This window comes from Gallinula chloropus (genome assembly GCF_964237585.1).
Source record: "Gallinula chloropus genome assembly, chromosome: 2".
Lineage (NCBI taxonomy): Eukaryota > Metazoa > Chordata > Aves > Gruiformes > Rallidae > Gallinula > Gallinula chloropus.
Genome location: NC_140086.1, coordinates 3746196 through 3772039, shown reverse-complemented (window position 1 = coordinate 3772039; position 25844 = coordinate 3746196). Strand labels below are relative to the sequence as shown.

Below are 25844 nucleotides of genomic sequence, written 5' to 3'. Positions count from 1 at the left end.
CATTCTTCAGAAGTGCAAGTGGGCATCACAATCTTCTATTTTCAGAAGGAAGTCTGTAAATTGCTTAGGTTGCAAGTCTTTTAGATGCCAAATTGTAGGAAAATGTGTTTTGCTAGCTCCAGACATCTTGGCTTGATTTGAGATACTATTGCTAGTTTGCAAGGCCTTATGAAAGGATCTGTTGCATCATTTTGCCAGAAAAAAACAAGTATGAATTTCATCCTGAGGTGGGACAACTTTTCTGTTGCTCACATTTTCACTATGATTTCCTAAGCTGTAAAAATAAATTTCTTCTTCTGATCTGCAATTAACATTAGATTCAATTATGGGTTTTTTTCAATAGAATTGATTTTTTTCCCCATTTATTGCTGGAACGTACTGTCATGTTGGTGAAAGGGCAACATGCCAGAATATTACTTAGATAACCCTGGCATGCCTAAATGGAAAGCTTTTCATTTGTTCAATTAAAAATAAGCATTGTTTTTCTTTAATTTTATTATTACAGACTAACAGCTTATAAATGCATTTACTCATCCTGTCATCAGTCCACGATTATCAAAATGGGACTGTGCCTCTTCTCCCTGTGTAGAACTATAGAAGACTCATTATGACCATACTGATGTGGTAAATCAAATAACACTGTTATTAAAACATTACATCACACTCTTAAGAGTAAGCAGAAAATCACAGAATGATAGCATCATTTTGGTTGGAAAAGACCTTTAAGATCATCAAGTCCAACCATTAACCTAGCACTATGAAGTCCAACCACTAAACCATGTCCCTAAGCACCACATCTACACACCTTTTAAATACCTCCAGCGTGGTCACTCAACCACTTCCCTGGGCGCCCTGTTCAACAACCTTTTCAGTGAAGACATGTTTTCTAATATCCAGCCTAAACTTCCCGTGAGGCAACTTGAAACCCTTTCCTCTTGTCCTATCACTTGTAATTTGGGACAAGAGACCAGCTTCCACCTCACTACAACTGCCTTTCAGGTAGCTATAGAGAGCAGAAAGATCTTCCCTCAACTTCCTTTTCTCCAGACAAAATAATCACAGTTGCCTCAGCTGCTACTTGTAAGACTTGTGCTCTGAAGCATTCACTAGCTTTGTGGCTGTTTTTTGGACATGTTCCAGTACCTCAATGTCTTTCTTGGAGTGATGGGCCCAAGACTGAAGACAGTACTCAAGGTGTAGCCTCACCAGTGCCAAGTACAGGCAACATAATCACTGGCCTGGTTCTGTTGGCCCCAATATTTCTGATAAAATCCAAGATACTGTTGGCCATCTTGGTCACCAGGGCATATTCCTAGGTCATACTCAGTTGGATGTCAATCTTCCAGCCACTCTTCCCTAAGCCTGTAGCGTTGCATGGGGTTGCTGTGAACAAAGTGCAGGACCCAGCACTAGGCTTTGTTGGCCTCGTCCCATCAATCCATCATGTCACAGAATCACAGAATCACAAGGTTGGAAAAGACCTTTAAGATCACCAAGTCTAAATATTCCTGTCCCATGTCCTGTCCTGTCCAGATCCTTCTGTAGACCCTTCCTACCCTCAAGCAGATCAACAATCCTGCCTAGCTTGGTGTTGTCTACAAACGGACCGATGGTGCACTTGATCCCCTTGTCCAGATCATAATAAAGATATTAAAGAGATTTGGCCCTAGTACTGAGCCCTGGGGAAGAGGTTAAAATTGGTCACTGAAAAACAAATACCTAAATATGCACGATCAAATTATAAAAGCATCAGGTAACAAAAGCTTCTTAACTTACAGACAAAATGAGAAGGTGATCTAAGAGATGAGGATGACAGAAGGAGGGATGCAGCACTGCCATTCAAAGAAAAAACCTAAGGTTTTGCTAAAAAACTCTGTTCCAGAAGAAAATCACAGGCATCGGTGATTATGGATGTATGTCTGAACTTGTGAAACAAATAGAACCTCTGGTAAATGAAGAGAAACAGGATGATCACAGGCCATGTCATGGTAGAACAAATGTCTAAAATCACATTGGATTAACTGTATTTTACATGTGTCTTTCACTGATTTTTTTGAGACATAATATAAGGTGGGAACATCTATGTACTGAAAAGCTGTGGCTAGGAAAGAGGTACCTTGCTCCCAGTGACAGGAAGACCTAGTGACTTGCAGTATCCAACAGCTGGCTTGCTAACAGGAACATCTAATCTCTATTTAAGAAAAGCCCCTATTACAGATCGCTGGTTACAAATAACTGAGCTTTACAAAAAGTCTTGGCTGTTTGAATGATGAATAGAGTAATAAAACCTTACACATCATGGTAAAATGGCTAAAACAGAACAAAGCAACAAAACACATGCAATGCTGTGATAGCCTAGTCCTTGTAAGGAAAATCACAGCTTGTTTATCCCTTGCAATTCTTTAAACAAGTCAATAGCTCAATGGAAATGAAAAAGAAACTGTAAAACAGTTGTTTTAGTTCTATTTCAGGTTGTAAAGGTCTGTGATGTTGTCATTCCTAAGGCGTCTACAGAAGGTAACTACCATGGAGAGAGGTCCCAAACAATGTCAAGTGCAAAAGCAAGTCAGGAGAAAGAAGATTAACCCCCCCAAAAAAAACAACCCAGAACTAAAAGTAGGTCACTTTTCACCATGAGAAAAGGTTACCATCAGCTGCCTCCAGGCATTTCACTGGATATCATGTTGTTAAATATATTTGTTAGTCCTCCCAGAAGAGGAGTCAGTGGAGGAGGGGCAGAAAAAAGAAATCCTAATAAACAAGACCAAAAAATCTCAATCTATCATCATTATGATCCTGTAAATTCCATGTTAATGTCAAAACTCTATTCAGGTGCAGAAGACTGTAACCTTTGGTCACCCCCCTTTGGGCAGAAATCTGATACAGAACTATCAACGAACTCAGGACCAAGCCCACATGGCACTATAGGGGTTACAGTCAATCTACTGACTCCCTAAGACCTCTTTGACAATCTTCAGGCAAGTCTTGAGACTTGAGACCTTCTAAGAAAAAATAAACACAGATCTGAGTCAGTAACTGGCTGTCTACTGAGAAGCAGGGTGTCTCCAGCCCCTGAGAAGGACCTGGCTAACCCAGCTAACCAGGTCTCAAAATACCTTAAGTGATGGCCAAGTCCAAAAAGACTGGGTAGCTCAGTGTGGATCTTGAGGGGCAGGATGACTGGATAGGGAAGCCAGTTTTCACCCCGAGTGCAATGCCCAAAGTGTAGGACACCAATGGGACAGCTGTATAAGACTGAATAATGAATAACATAGGCCTGGTACACAAAAGATGTGGAAGTCAGCAACTGAGGGCAAAAAGACAGGGCAGAAACAGACTGTACTTCTGTAGGAAGGCCTGCCAAGACTGGAAAGGGCTCTTACAAACATGAGAGAGACCTGAGCACTTTCAGTAATATGACAGTGAACGATGTTCAGCCCTGATGAATGCAAGAGTAAGAAGGGGGGAAATTAAAATGGCTTGTACAGCCCACATGACTCTGCATTTGGCACACGAGTTCAGCAGACAGACTCAAGCAGCCTGAGGAAAACTGCTGCTTAACGCATTGATGCTTTCCAAAATAGCAAACAAGATATTAGGAAGCACAATGAACATGGGCAATAAATAACATAACACAAGGTTGCCAGTCTGGTACCACTTCCCAGCTCCAGCCTCACTTAGAGGGAAACAATTAATTTATCTCTGTGCTAATGCAATACGGTCAGTGAGTGCCAGCGCCTTTGTTGTAGACAGGAACAATGTGGCAGAGGCAGGCGGCACTTCAGTGGCACTCCTGTCTCTGGATTTCAGAGGACAGGGTCCTGATTCACCTTGTTTGAAGGTCACCAAGCATCAGAGAGCCTGCAGTACAAAGCCATCTGTTCAGCCACCCCTTTGGCTCAACCCGCCGCAACACGGTGCCGTCCCGACGCCCACGGAGAAAACCCACCTATGAAACAAAGCGCTGGCTTCTCAGAACTCTTCCACAGCTACTGTGGCAGCCTTTTTGATGGAACACAACAATAGATGCTCTAACTCCACAGGCTACAGCAGTTAAAAAGATTAGCAAGAGGTATTAATATAATAGTGTTTAACCCAAACCTCACCACACCCACACAGAGTGCTGCAAAATTAATTAAGACTGCTGTTTCATGGGGGATGGAGAAAAAAAGCTCAGACAGAGCTAGATTTGAAGCCAAAACTCTTCTCCGTGGTATAATAACTGCATGTATCTCACTGGTGCCCTGGGAACATCAGAACTGTTGCCAGTTAGGAGATGATGATGCTGCTGTGATATTGGAGATATCCATCTCACCCCTCAGCCTGGCCCAGATCTCTTCTGTCCCACACAGCTTTCAGCTCCCAGAACTTTCTGGGTTTCCCTCTGCCCACAGCACGGATTGCAGTCCCAGGAGGTATTCCCAGCCCCAGAAGCAAACAGCAAGAAGGAAGCAGAGAGATGTTCCTTCTGACTGGTAAAGTACCAGTGTCACAGATATGGGACTGGGACAACAGGGAAGGAACACTGCACCCTGATAGAGGGGGATAATATTGTACCTTGTGGAAGGGACAAGGAGAGAAAAATGTTGAAAGATTGCAGGTTCCATTTGCATGTGGTTGTAAAATACCTTGTACTCCTTCAAAAACACCCAGGGGAGGAAAGCTGTGCGTGAAAGAAATGCTGTTCACGCTTTTCTTTGGAGGTGTTTGAAAGTCATTCAAAATGAGGCACCAGTTCATTTGCAGCTCGTAGAAATCAGCCTTGAAGTCAGTTGATCTATGCCAGCTGGTTATTCATCCTATAAGAAAATTAGCTCATTCACCAAATTCCTGAAGTGAGTTTGGGGGAAGACTACTGATATTTAGAAACCTCTGATTTATGACAGACCTTCCTTGGGTCTCCTTCTTACGAGGTGACACCTCAGAAGTGATAACCTTTCTACTGTGGTCCACATAAAAGGAAGTAAGTTCCTCTAAATCTTAATAGGTGAGTTGTAAAAAGTTGTGACATTCAGCAGCACCTGGTGTTAAATGGGAAAACTCAAGACTAAAAGACAGAGAGTCCTTAATCCTTAGATAGGGAGACAGCTAGAGAAATGCAAAGCTGGTTCCCTGTTTGCATTTAAAGCTCCTTTATTCACTGGCTCAGCAATTCTGCTGTGGCATTTATTTTTAATCCTTTATTTTTGCGATTTGACTTTCTAATGGCAACACCTGAAGTCACCTTCCTTAACCCTTCAGAGTGATATAAATTAGAAAGAACAACAAAGGAAAGAACTGAAGGAGCACAGCTTTTCCCTGGCAGACCTCAGTAGATGACTCCCTATTAAGGAATCAGCATCATTGTGAAAATGTGCAAGATTTCCTTTTATTTCCTTCAGGTGTACCCAGGGTGGTAGGACCTAATCCCCCAAAACCCTGCAACCCAATGCTGAGACTCATATTTATAAGCATGAGCTGAAATCAGAGAGGCAGAGGTGTCATGGGGTTTGATTTTAACATACCACCCCCCTCCATGCTCCCCTTTCCTTTTTATTGTTCATCTGCAGTTATCAAGAAGAAAAGGGGAAAGACAGAAATGCCTCCTGCATCAACTGAAATCCTCCAGAGAGTTCATCTTTAGGGCTGTTTTAAAGGATAAAGTGAAATCCAGGGACTGATGCTGATGGAGAGACTTTTGGGTCCTGGCTGCTGGCAGCACCTACTAATCAAATCAGGGCAGTATTTTTAGAGGGACTGTCAAAATGAGACTAAAGATAACACTCTGCTGAATCACTGAAGATCTAGACATGCTTCACTTTACCTCCTTACTAGTCTCCCACCCTCCATTTGATATCATTCCCATTGTCCCCACCCCATGCAAATAATATCACGAAGAAAGGGGCACTTCTGCTTTCATCTGCTGACATCTGTGTATGTTTTGGGAAATGGAGAGAGCACATGGGTTACTTTGTGCAAACCACTTCTGCAATGATTTGGTCCAGCCAAATTCTTGGTTTAGACCAACCCACCAAATTGAGGCTTTCCAAAGGCACTTGAATTCACTGGAAACCTGGTCAGCACCAAGGACAGAGAAGCTGAAAAGATTCCTAATTCCTCAAAACATCTGAAGTTAAAGTCAATCCCTGAATCCAGCCAGGCATAGAGACTTTGCTTACAAACTTGTCTCTCACATTGAGATGAGTTCTTTCTTACATGATAAAATAGCAATCTTCTTCCCAAAGAGAATGGAAGAGTGTTGAATGAGATGTGAAGTCATTCCTCCTCACCATTGCCTGATATCTGGATGAAAGTGAGCTACCAAGAAGCTTGATAGGAGTGAAATGCCCCCTGTACATAAAAGAGCTTTGGACAAACACCACTTTTGCAGCAGCAAACATTCATTCATAAAATCAGCATATGCTATTCAAAGTCTCCAGCACTCAGCTCCAAGCACTGTACCTGCATCCCCTGTGGACATCTGTCAGTCCCACAACACTCAAGAGATTACTAATTTTTTAAGAGGTTAACAGCACACTGTCTGACATTGCCAACACTCCTGGAAGTTTTCCCCCAGGTATGTTTTATATGTATAGCTATTGGAGCAGCTCTTTCTCTCCCTGCCCTCCCTCTGATAGCCTCATCTTCCTATCTCAAGATTTTTCAGAGGGCAAGAAGTTATCTCCCTCTTTGACAGTGCAATCTGCTATGTGCCCTCAGAAAGACGAGCTGTTATTTCACTTCTTTCTGATAAAGCCATGATACCATGGGTGAAACTTCAGAGCACTGCAAGCTTCCCCTGCAGAGATCTGCCTTCAGTTACAAATGATCATTAGCATTTTCCTTGAGCTTCATCCAAGCTGGATAGATGACAGTGTGTTTTGTGAACAGAAGCACGTTCCATCTGCCTAGCAATTCAAATAAGGGGAGAAAAATTAAAAGCTAAATGCACCAGATCTTGTATTTGGATCTCTCATCGCAGCACACTCTGAAGGGAATTCGGTGTGGAAATACAGAACAAGCAGCATTTTAATCCTGGCACTGATCCTGACTCTATCCCAGGTCTTAGACAAGACATTTACATTTCTATGGAACTCCACTGGCAGAGAAACAATCCATAACGTTTCAGTTTCCCCAGATGTGAAATGGGGATAGGGAGCACCATAAGAAATCTTCAGAGACTTCCAACCCTCATGTGCTGCGTGAACGAGGACTGACAAGGAAAGACAGGACTTGGGGATTTGTGCTCCAAAACTCACCAGCAGCAACAGCAGTTTAAATTGAGCAGATGTGTTTTGCTGCAGCAGCAGCGCCTGCTACAGGTACATGAAAAGAGGGAAGTCCTAAACATTCCCAAGAATGTAGTGATAGTCCTTTTGGACCCTGACAGCTCAGTAGATGCCAAAAGTAACATTACAAAAAAAATTGGCTGCATATGTTTTAATCTTTGACCTCAAGCCCTTCAACAGTGATACTTTACCCTTAAATTAGAAGATAACTCAACCCTGTTTTTTATATCAGCAAGAGGCCATAATAAAAATATAAATAAATAAAAAGTGAGGGGCTTTTTGCCTTACATGAGCAAATTGATATTTTCAAGCATTGGTTTCCAGTTCCCTTCCTAAATAAAGCAACTAAACTTTCACTACATGATGTCTCAGTCAACTTTTATGCTACCCATTCTTCACTTCTTTTTTTGACTTGACTAATGAATTAATAAACATGGTAGGAAAGCAATGATTCCAACATACCCCTTTGGGATCTATTCCTCAAAAAGGAGCAGTGCTCAGGAAAAAAAAAATGCTCAGAGAAGTGCTCAAATAGCTGCTCAAAAAAATGTGCATCTATTTGGGCTAATTCAGAGAATTCAACAGTGCTGGCACTCTATTAGCACTCTTGAATCTTGATTAACATATTCCTTCCCTGAGTGAATGTTGATGCTGCTAATGTTGACTTCTGGTGACCTTGGTGTATGGGAGCATGATTTGGTGTCGGATGGTGCAAGGTCATGCTGGACTGTTAAGGACTCACAAGAGATGCTTGCAGGAGCATGGGAGAAAGGAGAGGTACAGAGTCCATTCCAGCTAAGAGCGGACAAATGGGGGAAAGATGTAAAGAACAGGACAATGTCACAGAGGGTTTCAGAGTCCTTTGAAAGGATAGACAGATCTGCAATCAACAAGCATCCACTCAGGAAAACCAAAACCAAACAACTTTCTTGTCTTACATTCTGGACAGAGCTTAGTCTATTCACCCCCTTAACCCCTATTTCCAACCTCAGACAGATCCTAAGCAACAGTTTATGCAGAAATGCCTGTCCTTAAGATTTCTGCATCTGGTCAGGTGAACAACAGGGCATCCAGCATTTTCTCTCCACAGCCACACTTTCAGATTTGTATTTCATAAATTGGACAGCTCTATTTCTACTACTAGTAAAAGGCAGCTCTAACAGCTCCTCATCACATCACCATTGTTATCCACACAGCATAGCAAACACATCAGTTGCAGACTCAGGACCAACCAGAGCATATGGACACATTGTCCATGAGGTGACCACAGAGTAACCCCACAGATGGGATGCAGAGTCATTTGGTTCAGGACCACCTGAGCACTACCCTTCCAAGGAGGTGCAGACACAGTCATGGATGCTGTTCTATACACCAGCCCTAGCTGTCTTCTTCCCATCCACCTGATGGAGATAAGGATGCTGACATCCTAATATCAAAACTATTCCTCCCCAAAGAAATGACAAATCTGTTGTGAAAAGGGAGGAAAAAAAGTATCAGAAGTTTTGCAGTGGCAATAAATGGAAGAGGAGGGAGAATGAGAATGACTTGGGACTTCTCACAGGCAGGGAAATAGAGATGTCTTGGCTTTAGATTGAAGCAAGATTAACACATGAACTTTTGGTAGCCCTCAGTGGTGCAGTCAGAGGAGATGGAAAGATAATGGGATCAGAGGATCACAGGATAATTCAGGTTTGAAGGGGCCACAGGAGAGCCCTAGTCCATCCTCTCACTCACATCAGGACCACCTATGAGGTCAGACTGGGTTGCTCATGAGTCTAGTTAAAAATTAGCATTTAAAAAAAAGAAAGAAAAAAAAAGAGAACACCTTCCCACACACACTAAAATTTGTATTTCTCCATAACACCTAGGTGAATCTTAAGTCTTGCTGCCTCAAGTATGATGTCTGCTACCATTAGCAGAAAGGGGGACAGGAGATTTCAGCACAGGGAAGGAAACGACAACCAGAGGAGACACACTGGACAGACAGATGATGAACAGAGTGGTGGGGAAACACAGTTCCACACCCCTTTTTTAAAGGGGTAATTTAAAGTATTAGAGAATACCTGAAGATCAACTTTTTAAAAGAGCAGATAATGGCAGGACAAGGGGGATGGATTGAAAGTAAAGGAGGGAAGGTTTAAATTGATATTAGGAAGGTTTCACAGAGAAAGTGATAAGGTGCTGGAACAGGCTGCCCAGAGACGTGGTGGATGCCCCATCCCTGGAGGTGTTCAAGGCCAGGTTGGGGCCCTGGGCAACCTTGTGTAGATCCAGGCCTGGAGGTTGGTGGGGTGGGGTTGGAACTCTGTGATCCTTGGGGTCCCTTCTAACCCAGACCATTCTCTGAATCATAGAATCGTAGGGGTTGGAAGGGACTTCGAGAGATCATCGGGTCCAACCCCCCTGCCAAAGCAGCTCCCTAGCTCATATTGCACAGATAGGTGTCCAGATGGGTCTTGAATATCTCCAGAGAAGGAGACTCCACCACCTCCCTGGGCAGCCTATTCCAGTGCTCTGTTGCCCTCACTGTGAACAAGTTCTTCTGCATGTTGGTGTGGAACTTCCTACGCTCCAACTTGCAGCCATTGCCCCTTGTCCTGTCCCCACAAGCTTGTATAGTGCAGAGGTTATAACTAATACTGTCATTGGCACCAGTCTCTAAAACTTGACATCCACTGTTAATACCGTTAACATTGCCTGTGATTATCAATCTATTTTCTGTAAGAATATGTGAGAATATTAGTGTCAAGGCCAATTTATAATGAACCAGACACCTGTTGGTGAATAGGAGGGAACATGAACTGGTCTTGCTGTGAAATGTGGATTTCAATCACCTTCTCAATGATCTCTTCCATTATTACCTCTGTAGAGTCTTTCCTTTATGCTTGGTTCACTCCCCTCTATCCTGAGCTATTCAGGGAGGACTGATTCCATGTCCAACCAGTGGGGTCTCAAAGGGATGCCCCAGGGCTTTGCCACATGAACATTTTATCTATTGATGACTTTTAACTAGTCATTAAATCTATTAACTTATAACTGTAGTCATTTAAATCTATTAACTTTTATCTATTGATGACAGAAGACTAAGCTGTTGTTATTCTCCCCAACTGGTTTGAGGAAAAAAAATATTTCCCTACCAAAAAAGAAATAAAAAAGAAAGAAAGCACAGCACTCAACCCAGGAAGGCATGAAGTCAAACATGCAGCTCTTGAGAACATTGCTAAGGGATCTTGGCTGGATGATGGTCTATTGATCTGTGTTGTCACTAATTAGCACCAGAGAACTAGAGAGTGAGCTGTTATAACCTAAGTAATAGGTGAGAGTGGTAATTCCTGTTTGGGGCAGAAAATCACATCCACACAAAAGAGCTGCATCGATGAGGCATGTGAAGTTTGTGCTGTCCCTGCTAACAGAAATAGGACCAAGATATTACCTCTATTGAGACAGTCATCTTCTGGAAAAAAAAAAAATAAAAAAATAGGCAAAACTGCAGTAAATGGAGGGGGAAAGTAACACAACCTTTTACCAAAGGAAATACTAACACTTGAGTGAAAGCATTTGCAGAAGCTAAGCACTATTTCATCACAAGCACTAGAAATCTCTCTCCAGCTCTGTACGTTATCTATGTACATTGACAGTCAACATACAAGTCTTTAACTTTATTCAATTTCTGTGGAGATACATATATATATGCAGAAATGTCTGCCTAAAATTCAGATTACTAGCAAATAATTTGTGTGTCAGCACAATTTTCTCCTTCTGCTGAGCAAATACTTCATTTTTAGTACATGCCAAAGTCCATCCCTATTCAGCAAAGCTCTTAGACATATATAAGTGATTTGCTGAATCGAGGCTTTTATTACTAGCTTCATGCAAACTCACTGAAAGGTAGAGTGCATGAAGAAAAGGGTTTAGGGCAAAACTCCCTGACACTAACAGTCTTTGGAAAAGGCACTGGGAATCTAAGACAGAAAAGGAAAATTATCTCTGGCACACAGTGGAAACCTCTTCAGTTTAGTTAAAAGCACTTCACCTGACATAGTATTATCATAGGGTTACAGCTGAGACATAAGATATATCTAGGGGTAAAGATAAATGTCAGGTATTCCTGAACCCTCTCTGTCTTGTAAAGAGAGATCCTAGGTTGAACACGTATCCACAGTGAAATATTGATTCCAAAAATATAAAAGCTCTAATCATTTCTATGAGGAAAGGAAGAAATACAGTTTTAGGTGTTCGGGGGGTGGGGGTGGGTTTGGTTGGTTTGTTGCTTGGATTTTTTTAGCCAGCCAACAAAAGAAAGTTTGGACTTTTGCAAGTAATCAGTGCAAAAATGATGTGTGAGCAGAAAGGAGACGATGAGAGAATTTTCACAATGTATTACCTGGTGCTATTTCATTTCTTGCCTCTGTGTCTAGATGTATTGGGTTTATGGGCCAGATGGATATATACCAATATACATATAACAATAGCTTTTAATAAAGAGTGGAAATGGAAAGGAAAGGAAATCCAGCAAGAACTCTGTGCTGCATGTGATTTTTTTGTTTTCTATTTTAGCACAAAACTATCATCTATACCATTCTCCAGGTAGTTACTGAGTGGCCATACTCCATGGGCTGCACCAGGGGAAGGATCCTGATACCTCAGCCATTTCCTATAGACAGGCTGAACATCATACTGTACATGGTTAGTAGACCTGACTAGCGATGCTCACACTGTAGGGCTCTTCACTTGGATCTCTGAATCCTATGTGAAGCCTCTTTAACCCTGAAACGTAATCTTATATTTGTTTTCTTTGTGCAAGGTGGTAGGTACCATGATAGACTTGTGTCATGATTTGTTGGAACAGTTTTCTTCCAGCATGATGGTGAAACTCCTCCAGAATGATCATATTCTGGGCTCCAGAATAAGATATGGAACTTTTGAGAGGCATTTGGAACTGTTCTGGATGGAAAAAGCCAAACTTAAGGTAATATGTAATTATACTGGCTTGCTGGAGAGGACCAGGAAACAGATAATCTCTCACTGGTTTGCTCTGGAAAGAACTAAGGCTGTACCTGCACTGGCAAGTAGTGCAGAGCAGCAGGAGCAGATCTAAAGAGTAAAACAGATGGTGCTGGGGACACTATCCAAAGTATCCATGGAGTTTTACTTCAGACAAGCTCCTGCTCCTTTAGCCTACAGAATGCCTATTCTTGGTCTGAGTCCTTTAGGTGGATGCTTGTAATACATCTTTTAATGGAGTTTCACCCCATGTGGATTTAATTTGAGCTCTGAGAGTGGTCTGAGAAGTATATCAAAACACAAATGTAAGAATACCTGGGTGCTTTGCACCCCTTTACTACAAGAAAGACAATGAGGTGCTGAAGCAGGTCCAAAGAACAGCAAAAAGCTGAAGGGTGTAGAGCACAGGTCTTATGAGGAGCAACTAAGGGAACTGTGATTTTTTAGCCTGGAGAAAAGGAGACTTAGGGGAGATTGATCTCTACAACTACCTGAAAGGAGCTTGTAGCCAGGTTGGTGTTGGTCTCTTCTCCCAAGTAACAAGTGATAGGACAAAAGGACATGTACTCAAGTTGCCCCAGGGGAGGTTTAGGTTGGATATTAAGAAACATTTCTTCCCAAAAAAGGTTAAATACCTGGAGATATTTAAAAGATGCTTAGGGACATGGTTTAGTGATGGACTTGGTAGGATAATGGTTGGACTGAATTATCTACAGACTTTTTACCAACCTAAATGATTCTGTTATTCTAAAACTGCCTTGCTCACAGAAGCCAAAACCTTTGAATAGACACACTTTAAGTAGATCTGCTTCACAAAAAAGGCTGGAAATTAACTAGCACATGTTCAGTGAGAATGCTTGGAAGACCATCATCTGGAGTGAAACAGGGAGCAAGTCAAAATTACACTGAAAACACCAAAACAGCACTGGTCCATTCAGGGCAGAGTCTCTGCAACTCCAATTAGCAAAACTTTTCAGTTCTGCCTGGCACAACATTAGCAGTTTGAAGGCAACATGCTAAGGATGTGGAGATTGGCTATGAAGGGTTTTGATGTGAAGGCGAGTAATTGAGTTTGGAGCAAGGCATAATTTGTAGAGACCACAAGGGGACAGAAAAGGGGACACATGGGCAAATCAATATGCAATGAAAACGGTCACTGCATGAGCCTGCTGGGACAGGCTGGTTTTTGTTCTCAATACTTGCTAAGGCTTTGCCACATTTCAAAGCAGCCAGCTGTTATTTTCACATATCCCTTATTTTGCCTTCAGGCTTGCAGTGTTTCCCACCAAATTTACCCTTAATTCACTTTACTCTTGCTCTTCCCTAAATGTCAATGAAGACTAAAGGAAAATTTTCTGATCAAATTTTAAAATCAATGGGGCTGCAGCTGTACAAGGACATGGAAGATGCCTTTTCTCAGGCACTGAAACTGCTGGCATGCACTTCATTGTATCCACATCATTAAGTCCCCTTACCCCCTGAACAGGGTGGCTGCATTGAAATTGCTTGTGGAGAAAACGTTAACTCTCAAACTGTGTCAATATTTGGGCAAGCACTGTCTAATCTGGGTCAAAAGTATGCCAGGAGATGCTCTAACAATTTAGGGAGTGCAATGAGTCAGATCTAGTGTCCTTGGTACTGTTTAATTTAGTAGCATAGAAATTATCTAGATTTTTTTCCATTAGCACTTGTAACCTCTGAATTGGATCCATGGGGCTTTTTACACATTTCTTCTGTTCAGCTTTGTTACAACAGCAAGATCCTCTGTACTGTCTGCTGCTATAGGAGAAAAGAACAAATGGGAAATAATTTAGAATAGAACACTGAAGTGATTGAAAAGCAAGGGAGACTGACTTGTGAAGAGGAGGACAACTGTTAGCATTTGAGGAGTTTAAAAGCCAAAGGGGAAGAAGAATTATTTGCAGGGTCCAGTAGAGTTTCACTAGGTGTAAAGAGCTGAGAATGAGAAAGGGATCTTTAGTAAGAACTGAGAGAAGCATTTCATCAACACTGAAGTCTGCTGGACCGTGAAATAGTCTCCTGAAATAAATGGTGGCAGTCCTACAGCTCAGGTCATTTTAAATTAGACTGGCCAAAATACTTGAGTGGATTCTTTAGGGAACAACTCAATACCGAGTCCCAGGGATGGCCGTGTCAACCTCGCAGGCATCTCTGCCGCTCGTGATAATTAGGCTCCACCACACTGCCACGAGTGCATTTGAACATTATTTGACACTCATGCAGCACCAGATCTTTCACTTAGGGGGCTTGTCATGATATCATGTTATTTATACATTACTCTGAGTCAAAAAGTCTCTGTGAAGAGGCAGGCAGAGCTCTCATAAGTCAAACCCCTGGACTATTGAAGCTGATGAAAAATATAACTTGCATTAAACCTTCTAAACTGCTACCAACAGTGAGAGATTTTACTGGAAATACCCCTCAGCAACGAATGATGCGTAGTAATGAGTGAAAAAGGAACATGTTTGAACTAACAAACACACTCTGACAGACTCTGTGGGGCTTTTTTTTTTTTTTTCTTGTTTTATTTTTATTGTATTTTATTTTCTGTCTGCTTACAAATACTTGACTGACAGGTATGGAGGCTGGCATCTATCACTTCTCCAGCAAACAGATAGGGAATGAACATCAACATTTCTCAACACCGACTCAGAGGGAACAACCTTTCCTAAAAATAAAAGCATTTCCCTCACACCTGTTGCCACAGCCTAACCAACTCTACTTCGACTTCTCTTTAGCCAAGAGAAGCATCAACTAAAATGAAGCTCTGTTGACGTGTTTTGCTTTTTTTCCACAATATCCTCAACTGATGAATAGAAATTGGATGGAAATATTCTTGCCATACACTCACTTGCCAAAAGCTAGCAAAGCATCACCAGAAAACATTGGCTACGTGCTTCTGATGATTATGTATTACTGGAAAAAATTGTCACTTTCCCCACATCACCCAAATTGATGCTGGAGTTATGCATTAAATACAAGAAAGAAATGGAAACTTGTGGAAATACCCCATGGAGCAGGGGGGAACCTTCCCGCTATTTACTATTTCTTCTCACTGAAATAAGGAAGGAACATGCTAAACAATTTATTATCCCAATTCCCTCCGAGTCGTAGGATGACACTTTTAGCCTTGTTTTACAGATAAGTGACTTAAGGTCACTATGATCATTGCTCAGGGCACATAAAAAGTTGATGACAGAGTTGACAGTTCAACAAATTTCTCCAAACATTTTCCTAGCACCCTTCCACTGGGTAAATCTCCATGGCTGGACAGGCACCTGTGACTGGTGGTGTCCAGTTTGCAAAGTCTATTGAGTCAGTAGCAATTACTCATTAAACTGTTTTTCAGCTAGACTTCCGTTGTATTAATTTTGTCTGAATGACTGATTTCCTGGCTGCTAAGTAACTTCATACCTGCAGTTATCTGTATAAACTGACTGGCATCTTCTGGTTTTCAGGGCTGAGTGATATGGCTGGGTGATTTGGCTAGTCCAGGCAATGTCAGGTTTGGTAGCTGACAAAATGCATGACTGCCTGTCTCCATGAGAGCTCTTATAGCTTCTACTCATCCTGTAGGAATGGAAAGAAAAAGGGCTATTCCCCATTCTTCATGGTAGGACAATGCCTGCTGCTGTGTTAGCAGTCTGGAAAGCACAGGAGTGGGTTGGGAGACTGCTGTAAGAAAGGAAAGATGGCAGGACATAAAGAAAATAGGTGGGACAACCTGGTGGTGACTCCAAGGAAATTGTAATGGGGTCTGGGAGGGGTTTATCTCATCTTCCTTTCTCACCTCTTGAGAAGTGGTCTGCATGGGGAGGAACACTGGAGGCTTTCTGAATCAATATGGCATTTAGCATCATTTTTTATAGGCTCTTCCAATCACCAGATGAAATTCTGAAGCTCCCCCTTCAATGGTTATCCATTTCTTCTCAAAGTTTTACCTCCTTCCATTTTTCACATGACCACAGGTGCCAATGAAAGCCATGAAGCACTAAGTTATCTATATTTGCTATGACAGAGCTTGTGCCAGCACTGAGGACTGACAATGCACATTACAGTTCAGCTCATGTATTTCTGATGGCACATTTTACAGTGCTATATATAAAGGTGTTATGGCATCTATTATTCACTGCCAATACAGTTCAAGTTAAAATAGGTTTTATATAACAGTTCAAAGCAATATTTTAAGAAATAACACTTGTGTCAAGGCTGCTGTGTCCTACCAGATTTTGACATTTCCAAGCAATAAAGATCTTTATCCAAAATGTAAGGTTTTGGCGAGACATCTCCCTTGCAGACTTCTCTATTTTTAATCTGCAAGCAATAGCAAAAGAAGCCCATTTAAATAAAATGAACAGCAGCTGAACTTTTGACATGGCTGTTATCTTTCTAGGTGGAAACTGTGAACGCGGAAAAGTGCCTCAAGGGATGTTCATGACAGAGAGCAATGTACCATTAACCTCAACCTCTGAAGAGATTCTGGAGATGTGGAAAACACACAAGTGGGCAAGAGTCATTGGAACATTAAGAAGATGTCTGTTATGGGCACAATTTTAGATCTGTTTTTCAGGACACAAGATGGGAAGAGGATTTATTTCTTCATTTCTTTAGCAATGAAAAAAGGTTTTATATTTGCTCTTGCAAAAAGGGCAAATTCAATGTATCTTAAAAAAAAAGGGCTTATTACTGATAGTAGCACCTTGATCTTCTTCAAAGTTGCATGCTAATCAGTATGGCCCTGAAGATATGATGATCTAGCAATACCATGTGATCTTTTCTGTGCTGCCCAAGATCTTCATGTTTCTGTTGCTATATATGCAGAAATGTAAATATCCCAGCAAAACCAATCTACTTGCATGAGATATGTTTTGCACAGCTTTGTTCTTCATTCTGGTCCCCAAAGAGCAAAGGAAAACAAATGCTATACATCACTTTGGCAATAACTTTAGTTTATTAGCTGTGTTTGACAGCTAGGAATAATGTTTCCTTTTAACCTTCTTGGTTACTTACTGGTTTTGAAAACATATTGGGAAAAATGTTGTAAGGGTGACCATGAGCACAGCGAGTCCCTTCTTTGTACACCCACAACTTCTAATGAAATCAGGGAAGTTTTAATGTGCAAGATGAGTCCTTTCACAAGAAATATGTTTGTGTGGGTCAACAAACAGAAAAGCAAAACACAGTGAAAATGATTTAAAAGTACCATCTGCTTATTCAAATACAGCCGGCATGAAGTACACCACAGTCCAAAAATCCATTTAATTTTCATTATATTTCTTTCAAAAGAGATGTTAAATAAATGCAATTGGTCCTAAATGTTTTCCTCCTGAGGAGAAATGTTTAAGCTACACTTGAAATAACACATGTGGAATATAATCCTCCTTAAAGGATAAATATGGATCTTGGATAGCAAAGCAAAATGAATGAAGCTATGGACATAGGGATGAAACAGGTAAAAAGAAAGTTTACACATTCCTAGGAAGCAGAAGGCTGAAGAACATTAGGAGCTTAAATTGTCTAAGTTATTAACGAAGTTATTCACAATTGAATTCATATTAGGCAGAAAGCTATACAGGCTCTACCATAGTGCAACCTAACTGACTGATATGTGGGTGTTGCATTTATTTAGAAGTTATGTAGGGCTGCGACTGGATTCACTTAACTCACCCAAAGTACCCCACTGTGGCCACATGGTCCAAAGTATCCCCATGCAGAGCTATCAGCTTGTGGCACAGAAATGATATTTACTTGGCAAAATAAGGACCTCTCTAAGGAGACATGACTGCACCTCTTGAGATTCCATAGTTGGTGCACTTGAGGCTGGCTTAGGTTTCTCATTCTCTACTGCCTAATAAGCAAACACTAATTGTGGGTTGGTTTATTTCCTGGATGAGACAGGAAGCAACATCAAGATGGAAAGGAAAAAGCAGTAAATATCTGAATATATTTAAAATGAAAAAGATCACAACAACATCATCTTTGGTATCCACAACACCATTTCAGGCATACCTTGGCATCCATCCTTCTTCAACATGAAAGTGTAGAGACATCCCAAAACATGCATTTCTTTCCACAAAGTTACCTAGAGTTTTTCCCTGGTGGATGAATCACAGAATCACAGGCTCACAAGGTTGGAAAAGACCTTTAAGTCCATCAAATCCAACCGTTCCTCTCCTGTGCTAAACCATATCCCTAAGTACCTCATCTACCCATCTGTTACCATCCAGGGATCAACCCCCTCCCTGGGCACCCTGTTCCAGGCCCTGACAACTCTTTCAGTATTTTTTTTTTTTCCTAACATCTAATCTGACCCTGCCCTGGTGCAGCTTTGTGCCATTTCCCCTTGTCCTATCTCCTGTCACCTGGCTGAAGAGACCATCACCCACGTCTCTGCAACCTCATGTCAGGCAGTTGTAAACAGTGATAAGGTCTCCCCTCAGCCTCCTTTTCTCCACATTAAACATCCTCAGCTCCCTCAGCCATTCCTCATATTATTTGCCCTCCAGCCCCTTAACCAACCTGGTTGCTCTTCTCTGGACTCATTCAAGGACCTCAATGTCCTTTTTACGGTGAGGAGCCCAGAACTGGACACAGTACTGAGCTACTGCAAAGAGATTCCTCAAGTACAAAAGGATAATTCACACCCAAAGATACTCAGTGTGAGAATATTCTTTACTATTTTTGTCCCTTGTAACGTGCATAAGTCCACAAAGCTTCATCACGCCTATTCAGCAAACTGTATCAGAAATTAGGCGTATGGTAACCTTGACCCACTGTTATAAAACTATCAAAATTTCTTCTGTAGGTGTTGAGTCATATGTAGCTATCACTGTTTGCAAACAGAGGTCAATGCCTCAAAGCACCAGCCTTCAGCAGGAACGTTTGTCCCCTTTTTGCACCGTTAACTCAATCACAATTCCTGCTATACTGCAACCAAAATCTATTCTGATAAAATTAGCTCAATCCAATTAAGGGACAAAGTATAGTCCTTAATTAAATGTTCTGATTATTCTGAAGCCCTCTTTTTTTTTTTTTTTTTGGTTCATCTTAAGTTTAAGGCCTGTGAAAGCATACAAATTAGAAAGATTTAAAATGTTTTGGTTTTAGTCATTTATTGCTTAAATTTGAGCAGCAGGAGTTTCCCAAAAGCATAAAAAGAGATTTATATAAAGAAAAATGTGGGATGTTTAACTTATTCAGAGCTTTTTGTTCCCTTTTTTCATATTTTATTTATAGCACTTATATAAAAATAAGGAATAAAAATAGTATGTCTTCTTTAAACTACACTAAGAACATCCAAATACTTTGATAAAGCAAAAATATTGAATTATTTGAAAAAGTTAATAAGTTATTTCCTTTTGCCTACCTATTATTCTCTCTAATGGTAACGCTTATTATTTTCTGCCTATGACAAATTCCAGTTTCAAGTTTAAATGCACAAAGAAAGTTGTTTTGCTGCAGAACCAAGTTCAGTTAAACTACCTCATTACAATCCATGTTATGGAAAACCCATTAAAAAAAAACCTCAAGAAAACCAAAACCAACACAGAACCAAACCAAATCAAACAAACAAATCCACCCTCCCCAAACCAAACAAAAAAACCAACCCAGAAATACATTAGCCCTTGAATATTGATTAATTCTGTTCATTTTCACTTCTGGTTGGGTGACCCAGGCTGGAGGCAGGTGCCCACCAAAGCCTTCCTCCATTGGACATGTGTGAGAAAAATAATGAAAGGCTGGTAGGTTGAGACAAAACCAAGGAGGAATCATTCACCAATTACTGTCATGAGCAAAATAGACTTGACTTGGGAAAAAAAAAAAGTAATTTAATTTATTACCAATCAAATTAGGGGAGGATAATAGGAAAGAAAAACTGTCTCTTAAAGAAAACCTTCTCTGCACCCATCCCTTCTTCCTGGGCTCAATTTCACTCCCAGTTTCTCTATCTCCTCCACCTGAGTGGCACAGGGGGATGGGGAATGGCGGTTGTGTTCTATTCATCACACACTGTCTCCTCCCTCCTCAGGGAGAGGACTTCTCATATTCTTGCCCTGCTCCAGCATGGCGTCCCTCTCACAGGAGACAGTCCTCCACCAACTTCTCCAACATGAGTCCTTCCCACAAGCTGAAGTTCTTCACGAACTGCTCAAGTGTGGGTCCCTCCCACAGGGTACAGTCCTCCAGGAACAGGTCATATGATTTTCTAATTCTTCCTCCTACCACTGACTTCCATTTTTAGAAATGTGATAATCTCTCCAATATTTTGTGATGCTGTATAGGCAGCCATGTAAATCTGCATTTCCTTCATCATCTTGAGCAAGAAATCTGCACTTCCAGCTCACAGGCCCATGGCAGGAGAAGGTTACTGACCTCAATCTGCTGGATCGCCTCTTCCCGCTGACGGATGGCCTCCAGATCCTCTTCTGTGATTTCTGAAAGTAAGGCTTGTTCCTGGTTCTGGTTCTGCCACATGCCATCTCCTCCATTAAAGATCTTTTCATCATCAGGTAGGTCAGCGAAGGGGGTCCTAAGGCTCTGCTGAGATGGGAGAAGGGGAAGAAAGCAAAGGAAGTGTAAAAATCAGTCAGTTTTACATGGACTTCAAATAATATAAGATAATAGATTGCATAAACAGTGGCCAAAAGGCAAAGACAAGAGAAGTATGTTACATAAGAAGAAACATTATGTGCATCTGAAAAAATAACACATTTACTTTGTTGATTTTCCTGCAGATTCTTTGGGAACTGGATATATTCTCAGGCAAATATAAAGCCTGTGCATTTAACTTGAAGACTTTATGTTACAACTTGAAACATTCAACATAACAAGGGATGCTAACTTGTCTAGTTATGAGATAAACTACATGCAGATTAGAAAAAAAAAAGAAAAATAGTTATAGTAATGTGACTGCATAGTCATCAGGTTGAGCCACTCACAGTTTCATGGTGTTCACTCTATGGAGTTGAACTGATTTTCCCAAGACATCAGATACCATTTTCTAGGAAGCTAGATGTTCATCCTGCCTTTGGGAGCTGTGCTTGTATTTATATCCAGATTAAGAGTCTGTTCATGACCCAGATGTTTCCATACTACAGATAGGGCAAAGTTTTAACAAGGTCTTCTCTTCCCAGACTTTAGCTTCTATGTCCATAGAGATGTTAGGTTCAGTCTAAACTGGAATCAGAGAATGAACTGGTACAAGGCTGGTACAGAGAATCAGGAAGCTGATCTCAAGTCCTAAACTAATAGGCACTGCTGGAGACTCCAATCCTAAAACTGCATAAGTATTTAACTTCAAACAATGAGCATGGTCCCTGATGCTGGCCTTGATCTGAGCTTTGACTCCTAATCAAAAGTTACAATTAAAAGGCAATACAACTGCTTCCAAGGCTCTGAAGTTAAAAGAAGAAATGGCAAATGCTACAGCACCTTCTTGACCCGAATGTCCCCGAAGCCCCTGAAAGCTACAGGAGAAAACAAGAATAAGAATTCTGGAGGATGTTCAACTCTATGAATCTGGACTTATCTGAAGCACAAACACTGGGGCTTTTCAACAAGCTGTGACTGAGAAATAAAAGTCTTTGCTCTCGCTGTGGGTAAGTTTTCAAAGATGTCAAAGGTTCTGAATTCCCACAGAGTGAAAAGGAAGCAATGCCATCCAGCAGCTTGCTGGAAGGGCGTGGTAAGCCTGGAGAAATGGAAGAACTGGGAGAAGGGGGGTGGTAGCAGGGACAGGGAGGGGATTGTCCCTCTCTACTCTGCCCTCATGAGGCCCCAGCTGGAGTACTGTGTCCAGATCTGGGGCCCCCAATACAAGAAAGATGTAGAACTGTTGGAGAGGGTTCAGAGGAGGCCATGAAGATGATCAGAGGGCTGGAGCAGCTCCCCTGTGAAGAGAGGCGGAGGGAGCTGGGCTTGTTCAGCCTGGAGAAGAGAAGGCTGTGGGGGGACCTCATTGCAGCCTTCCAGTCCCTGAAGAGAACATACAAACAGGAGGGGAATCAACTTTTTAAAAGGGTAGACAATGGCAGGACAAGGGGGAATGGATTAAAACTAAAGGAAGGATGGTTTAAATTGGATATTAGGTGGACATTTTTTACAGAGAGAGTGGTGAGGTGCTGGAACAGGCTGCCCAGAGAGGTGACGGATGCCCAGTCCCTGGAAGTGTTCAAGGCCAGGTTGGATGGGGCCCTGGGCAGCCTTGTGTAGCTCCAGGCCTGGAGGTTGGTGTCCCTGCCTGTGGCAGGGGGGCTGCAAGTGTATGATGCTTGGGGTCCCTTCCAACCCAGACCATTCTATGATTCTATGATTCTATTACTCGAGTGGAATTTGCAGTGGAAATGATGCCACACCACCACAGTAAGAACCAGAAACCTAACCAAGCATGCTTGAGGAAGCAGGATAATGGGGGGTAAAAAAAATAATTTATAAAATGTTTTACATCTAGCATGTTCTTCTGCCTCTGAAGAACTGAGAAGGAGGCATAGACAAACAGGTAATATTTAACTCTTAAGAACCAGTTTTTTAGACCCTCTAGATGGCCAGATTTTGAAGAGTATCAGACATCTGGAAGCTCTCATTTAATTCTTTAACTCTTCTTAATTTGTTTAAAAGGTGTAGAATTTCTGTATTTTGAAGCTAAAGAATTTTTGCAGTTGCTTAAGTCTAGACTTTGCATTATGAAATCAATTATTATTGCTATCATCTCGTGGCAGACAAAGAAAATTACATAATGTGATGAAGAAAGGTAATGGAAAAAACAGAAGCATATAGAAAATTTGGCAGTCATGCACTTTCCAACAATATAAATATAAGATTAAAATAGTTGACATTAATGTCTGTCTTTGTTTCCCCTTCTGTCTCCCTGGGACCTGTTATCTACAGACAAAGGGTGTGTTACAGGAAGGAAATAATAATTTCAAATTAGGTTAAAAATTCATTTACACTTTAAAAGACATATTTTAATAGGATTAAGATACTCTGGGGGTGTTTTATTCACTAATTATTACGTGTCTTGGACACTAACTTATCTGGTAGAGGGTTTCACTGCCAAAAGCATATATTAACAGACTCGTGAAAAAAACCCAAGCCTGTGGGGTATTCTAATGCTTCATTCATTATTAGTGACAGAGGTGTCTTCTCATCTTCACCAGTGGGCTAAATAGGATATTCTGCCCTCTTAATATGCAGGAAAACAGTGATCTAATGAAATTCTTGTAGTATGGTCATAATGCAGATGCTTTACCATGGATCTAATTGTACATAACTGGACCCTTAGAGCCACATTTTCCTATGCAGATATACATTTCAGTGGAAGATAATAAATGTACAATTTTGTAAATGTTTCCTGTTCTGTTCTGATGTGGGAGCACAGGATTAACAGGATAGTCAGCAATACAGCAACCAACTCTTCAAATTATGTTAGTCCACGTAATACCAAAGCTGTGTCACAAATATGCTCAATCTTGGCCTTTCTCAACTCTATTAATTGTCCTCATATGTTGGTCCTGGTATATGTGAAAAACAATTCCCACCCCTGTCAACCCTCACCCCCAAATAATTCAGCTAGTGCAATTCAAGTGGTTCTGCTCAGTCATCTCTTACCACAGCCAGCTATTCATGTCTTTAAATAGATAATGGTCTAGACACAGATGTTTTTCTCTAAACAAAGTAGTGGCTTAAGTTAATTTCAGAGCTGCTGAAGGCAATTATTTGAGTTTGTATCCTTAACATCTTTCAAGAAAATCCAACCACGGCTGCTGAATGAATGAGTAAATCAGGAAACAATGGGATGCAGGGGGGCTAAAATTTCCTTTCAGACATAAAAGTGGCTCCATAGTAGCTTTAAATGTAGACACTACGACCTGCTATCAAGATATGTATAATGTCTGGCTGTGCTAACAAATTAAAAGTGATTTTGTGTTTGTTGATGCTACAGAGCTCCCCATTTCTGTGATAACGTGAACAAACCCTAGATTGGAAAATGTGAAGAAATCTAATGACTGCTGATTGAAAGCTGCACATAGCTTGGTTTATCAGTAGTCTTCATTCACTTTTGAGTTTTGCTCAATCCCAAGTCTGACAGAATATTTTATTCATAACAAGAAAAGATATGATGGTGGGCACTCACTGAGCCCCCCCAGATAAAGTTCCTTCTGCCAATGCCTTACAAGGCCTATACAGGCCTTGATTTAGTGCCAAATTTTATGTCCTGTGAATCTCCTTCCATAAATTGGTTGTGTATGAGGTTGTTCTTTTGTTGAAATTTGCCTGTCACAGATTTTTGTCAGGCTGTATCTATAAACCAAACTCTGCTCATGAAAAAAAATGATAGGAGAGAAAAAGTTGAGTATATCTGCTTCGCTCAGTAGTTCTTTTAAAACTAGATTCTTAGATCCAAGGGTCATAATATGCTGTTATTCATCACATGTGAAAAATTATGCCCAGGCACAATATCTTTTCTGTTGGATAAAATCATTTCACCAGGATAAAATCGTTGCTGCTTACAACTACATTTTTTTATCAGATTTATTCTGCGAATGGTGAGATGCTACATGCAGCTGCTGATAGAGAAAAGAAGAAAAAAAATTTAAAAAAAGGTCTTATCTGGATGGTAACAATTTCTGCCAGCATCTGCACTTTATCAGCAGTAAAATCTTTGCATCAGAAGCTGCATGTCTTAGTCCCCTCTGAAGATGACCTCCTTCTTGCCCTCAGTCCCCATTTGTATATTAGAAGGGTCAGAAGAGGACTGTTAACCACACAATTTCTTCTCCTTGTGCACAGCAATATCACAAGTTTTCGAACTCACATCTCAAAATCACCAAGCAAGGGACTGAAATGACCTCTCCCCTAGTTCTCATATGCCTTTTATTCCACCCAGAAACAGAAACCTAACATGAACTCTACCCAATATAAGATAAACCATCCTTGATGATTCATCTTCAGAGAGTTAGGGAATCTCCTATAGCAGTAAGATGTGTGCTGGTACAATCTCAGTCCAGCAGCTTCCTTTTACATCTGTAACTTTAACAATGTCATTTCTAATTGCTCATTACAAGATTGTTCCCTTATCAGAATTTAAGGACATGGAATGGTGACTGCAGATGAATGAGAAATGTCTCTTACCACCAGTGAAATGTTCAGTGATTTCAAAGAAAAAATTGTTTTCCACACCTCATAAATAAATGAAGATACAGAGAAAAAATGTGAGACAGAGGGAGACTCACACACACACATACACTTCCTCCAGCTCTGGTTAGCTTGTAGTCACATAATTTAAGTGCCCAATGTCAGCCACAGTAACATGGTCCTCTCAGTGTCTCCGAAAAGAACTGTAAAAGTTGATGTAAATTAAGATTTACAGACTGTCCATCAGATGAATAATGACAGACCACAGGGACAAGACATAACCTGCAGGTTGGTGGCCCTCTCTGTGGCAGGGGGGTTGGAACTCTATGATCCTTGGGGACCCTTCCAACCCAGATCACAGAATCACAGAATCGTAGGGGTTGGAAGGGACCTTGAGAGATCATTGGGTCCAAACCC

General features: G+C 41.1%; 1 protein-coding gene across 2 annotated transcripts in view; it reads right to left on the bottom strand.

Annotated features, from left to right (window-relative positions):
• TSNARE1 (t-SNARE domain containing 1) overlaps nucleotides 1-25844 on the bottom strand; it is a 533676-nt gene that overhangs the window by 213138 nt on the left and 294694 nt on the right. For both annotated transcript variants that reach the window (XM_084259975.1, XM_084259974.1), the window contains exon 9: nucleotides 20667-20834. In XM_084259975.1, the coding sequence (XP_084116101.1) occupies nucleotides 20667-20834 (168 nt within the window). The remainder of the gene's footprint in view (nucleotides 1-20666; nucleotides 20835-25844) is intronic.